General features: G+C 52.7%; 1 protein-coding gene across 1 annotated transcript; it reads left to right on the top strand.

The window, feature by feature from the left end:
- Positions 1 to 332: 332 nt before the first annotated feature.
- LOC127307535 (peroxiredoxin-2E-2, chloroplastic) lies at positions 333 to 1330 on the top strand. Its single transcript, XM_051338256.2, has one exon. The coding sequence runs from the start codon at positions 446 to 448 to the stop codon at positions 1133 to 1135; it is 690 nt and encodes a 229-aa protein (XP_051194216.1). The 5' UTR covers positions 333 to 445; the 3' UTR covers positions 1136 to 1330.
- Positions 1331 to 4260: the final 2930 nt, after the last annotated feature.

Genomic DNA, 4260 nt, shown 5'->3' with positions numbered 1-4260 from the left:
ACTTCATCCATTTTGAGCATGAAATCCTCATGTTTCAACCAACAAATGTCAAATTAAAAACCTCTTTGCTTTCTTAGGCAAGACGGGGCAGTGCTTTAGGCCCATTCTGAGCGACTGGGCCACCACCTGCAGTTTAGACAGGCCGTCAGGAAGTGAAAGCCTGCTGATAAATAGTATGAGAACCCAAATAACACCTGCGTCCAGCCTCTCCCAAATATTTTGGGCCGCCAGCCTAATCCAGCGCGACAGCACGTCATCCACCCGTTCCTCTCCCGCATCGAACGTAACGAGCCACCAACCAACCAAAATCTCTATCAAGTCTGTCTGCACCCGGGCCGTCCGTCCGTTCCATCCAAAACCCAAACCCCAACGCTCTCCCCAAGGCCGAACACAACAGATAGCATTACCTCGAACACATCGCCGCCGCCTCCTCCTCCCTCGATCCATGGCCACCGCCTCGCTCTCCACCCTCTCCTCCGCGGCCGCGGCCACCGCCGGCAGGCGCTTCGTGCTCTCCTCCCCGTCGCTCTCCTTCGCTTCCCGCCGCCTCGCCACCCAGTCCCACCACCTCCGCGCCGCCGCCGCTCCGGGGGCGAGGAGGTTCGCGGCGTCCGCCGCGGCGTCGGCCGCCCCGGTCGTGGCCACCATCGCGGTCGGCGACAAGCTCCCCGACGCCACGCTCTCCTTCTTCGACCCGGCCGACGGCGAGCTGAAGACGGTGACGGTGGGCGAGCTGACGGCGGGGAAGAAGGCCGTGCTCTTCGCCGTCCCGGGCGCCTTCACCCCGACCTGCTCCCAGAAGCACCTCCCCGGGTTCGTCGAGAAGGCCGGCGAGCTCCGCGCCAAGGGCGTCGACACCGTGGCCTGCGTGTCCGTGAACGACGCCTTCGTCATGAAGGCGTGGAAGGAGAGCCTGGGACTCGGCGACGACGTGCTGCTGCTCTCCGACGGCAACCTCGAGCTCACCCGCGCGCTCGGCGTCGAGATGGACCTCTCCGACAAGCCCATGGGCCTCGGCGTCCGCTCCCGACGCTACGCGCTCCTCGCCGACGACGGCGTCGTCAAGGTGCTCAACCTCGAGGAGGGCGGCGCATTCACCACCAGCAGCGCTGAGGACATGCTCAACGCCCTCTGAGCGGTTCATGATGGAGCGCCTTCTTCTGCTCTTAAAACAACGTCTTGTCTAGCAGTGAGTGAGTAATAATTCCACCAACTCTGGCTCGTGGTGTGACTGTCCTTCGATGCGTCGCCGTCGTATAGAGGATTTTTCTTTTGGTGAACTGTGCGTGCTGTCCATGTGTTCGATGAAATGATAGTCCAAAATTTTCCAGAGCGTCGCGTACCAATCACAATTGCTAGGCTTGTTTGATTCAAATGATTTCTGAATGAATCACAATCGCGTACTAACACATGCACTCAATCTCTACTGAATTTCTTGCATTTTTCATGTGGGCAATCAAACAATTCTACAACTGATTCTCCACATTTTTTTTCAAAGGATTTCTGAATGAATTTTGTTGGTTTTTTACCCATAGAAATCTTTCCTACTGAAGTTATTTCATTCAAATGATTGAATCCATCAAAATTCATGTAGGTTCCTTTCGTACACTATAATCTCGTAGAATTTCTAACAATTGGTTCTAGGAAAATTTGTATGTCTCCATGACAACTAGCACATGCACTCAATCTCTACTGAATTTCTTGCATTTTTCATGTGGGCAATCAAACAATTCCTACAACTGATTCTTGCATTATTTTGATTCCTGTAGGATACCCGTCCTTTCATATTCCTATGCTTTTAAACTCCTTTGAATCAAACGGGTTCAAAAGTCTGAAAATTTACTGAAAGACTTCTTTGATTTGGAGGAAATGTGGAGGAAAAGTAGAGGTTTGGAAAATTTTTCCTAAGATGATAACGTTCACTCCTTTGATTCACAGAAATGGTCGAAGGAAAAATAGAAGAAACAATTCCTTTGGATCTCAGTTTCAAGACAAATCTTATAAGAAATAAAAAAAATATACTCAGATCTTATTCTTCGACTTACAAGGAACGAGGACAGGTTTACACCTGCCATTATTTCCTATTTCCATCTCTATCCTATTTCTTTGATTCCTGCAAATCACAGAAGGCCGAAATTTCCATGCAGAAGACATTGGTGCGTAAATGCATCTAGATCAGCTCGGGTGAGAAGAATATGGTGAATCATACTCTTATAGGAAGTGCGAGCAGACAGGGTATCCCTCGTTGACACAGCTGCAACCGCTCTCCATTGACAGCACCTCCCTCTGCCGCTGCTTCGTTCTAAGAGCATCTCCAGCCATGTCCTCGGAAAAGCTTCAGGACCTCTTTTTTTTTTTATTTAGATGGACGAAAATAGTCCAGTCACGCTCCCAGCTTCTCATTTTCGTCCGGATTTAGGTCTAAATCCGTCCGAACTCCCTAGGCCATCCTCGGTTTCCCGGGGTGCTGCTGGGGACTCCGGATGGAGCAAATTCCACGCTCTGGTCCGCGTGTCAGTGAAGATTCTGTGCTCTGGTCCATGCAAATTTCCTGGGACGGCTGGAAAATTGTTGCTCCCCACGTCAAAAATACATCCAATCCGGACGAATTTTCATCCGAATTTTACCCCGGGGACGCCAAAGGCTGGGATGCTCTAAGAACACGAACCCCACCATGAGCTTCCTCCGCTCTTAACTCTCTCGTGAATACTAATCTGACCAGCTGTGGGATGGCTTGTATGATTGTCCTTCGACGTGTCGTGGTCGTTCAGAGAACTTTTTGTTAAACATTGCGTGCATTCCATGTGCTCGATTAAATGACTAAGTTGAGAACCGTTGCGCGTGTTCCTCACATTGACACTCCTGAATCCTCAAATTTTAGAGCAACCTTACCGGGAACACCAAACAGATTTTGGAGTCTCGGCCCTAAAATCATTCCTCACCAGCGCTTGGGGCGCCGTCGGTGCAAAGAGCGGCCTGATAAACCAACCGACACTCTCATGATGTCCCCGTAGCTCGGGGGTCGAATAGAGGCGTCGACAACACGGTGGAAAAGCCCTGCAGCCCCGTCGTGGCAGTGACAACGGGGAATCTCGTTCGCGCTCCCGCCCGCGCAAACCCTGCCATTGTCGGCCGATACCGCAACTCGGCAAGGCAACCTGCGCCAAACGCGTGACGAAGAAGGCGAATGGATAATGGACGGAGGAGATGTGGGTGTCGGAGTGATGAGGAGATCCATCGTGAGCGCTGACCGCAACACCCGCCGTAAAGAGGCCTTGGCCAAGAAGAAGGCGGATGAGCAGGCGACGTATGAGGCCGCGTACTATGAGGAACGACGGTGCGGTGAGGTTATCCAAGAAACGGCCGGAGGGATACAACACAACTTGGCCATGGTGCGGAAAACCTCACCTTCCTTCTTCGGCAAGGGCTTCGTCCCGCATCCGACGTAGCACCTCTCCTCATAGCCCAAGATCGGCGATGATGCCGTCTTTTCGCCGACGACCACTACTCCTACGCCTCGTTTGCGTGGCCCCGGGCTCGGCCTCGACCTGAACTACTCCTTCGCCTCGATGTCACCGGCGATGTGTAAAGTGCCCGTCTTCTTCGAGGATGGCCCCGGTGTAGGCAGCAGCTACACCAGCCGTGCTTTGTTTGTTGGTGGATGGTACGGCGGCGAAGGCCCCCATGGCTAGCAGGTGTTCGACGATATGGCCGACTCTCGGTACACCTCTGATGAGGTATGAAAAATTGTTTCTTTTCCATTGGCTGGCCATTGGTAGATTTGGGTTCACTTGGCCAAAGCGTAGGTTCACTTGCCCGAGGTGTGGGTTCACTCGGCCGGTGTGTGGGTATGAAAAATGTGTTCTTTTTCATCGGCCGAGGGTGGTGGCATCTTGTCCGACATTCAAGGCCAGGATGCTCCATCAGACGAGGACATGTACGCCACCCAAGGGGAGGACCATGATGGCTCGGAGGTAGAAGCGCTTGACGTTGGCACGGGCGCCATGGTCACGGCCAAGAAAAAGGGGAGCCGAAGCATTCGATGGAGCACACTCGAGGATCTTAACCTCACGTACACATGGAGGGACGTCAACCTCGACCCTATCACCGACACCCAGCAGGCGTGGGAAACCTATTGGTCGAGGATCTACCATCAATTCAACGAACGCAAGCTTTTCGTTGACTACACGAACGTGGTCATGAACCGGAATGAAAGTGCAATGTCGCATAGGTGGGGCATCATACAAACGTTGGTCAACA

The sequence above is a fragment of the Lolium perenne genome, chromosome 6, assembly GCF_019359855.2.
Source record: "Lolium perenne isolate Kyuss_39 chromosome 6, Kyuss_2.0, whole genome shotgun sequence".
Taxonomy (NCBI): domain Eukaryota; kingdom Viridiplantae; phylum Streptophyta; class Magnoliopsida; order Poales; family Poaceae; genus Lolium; species Lolium perenne.
Note: the sequence above shows the minus strand (reverse complement) of the source record. Positions and strands in the feature narration are given on the sequence as shown.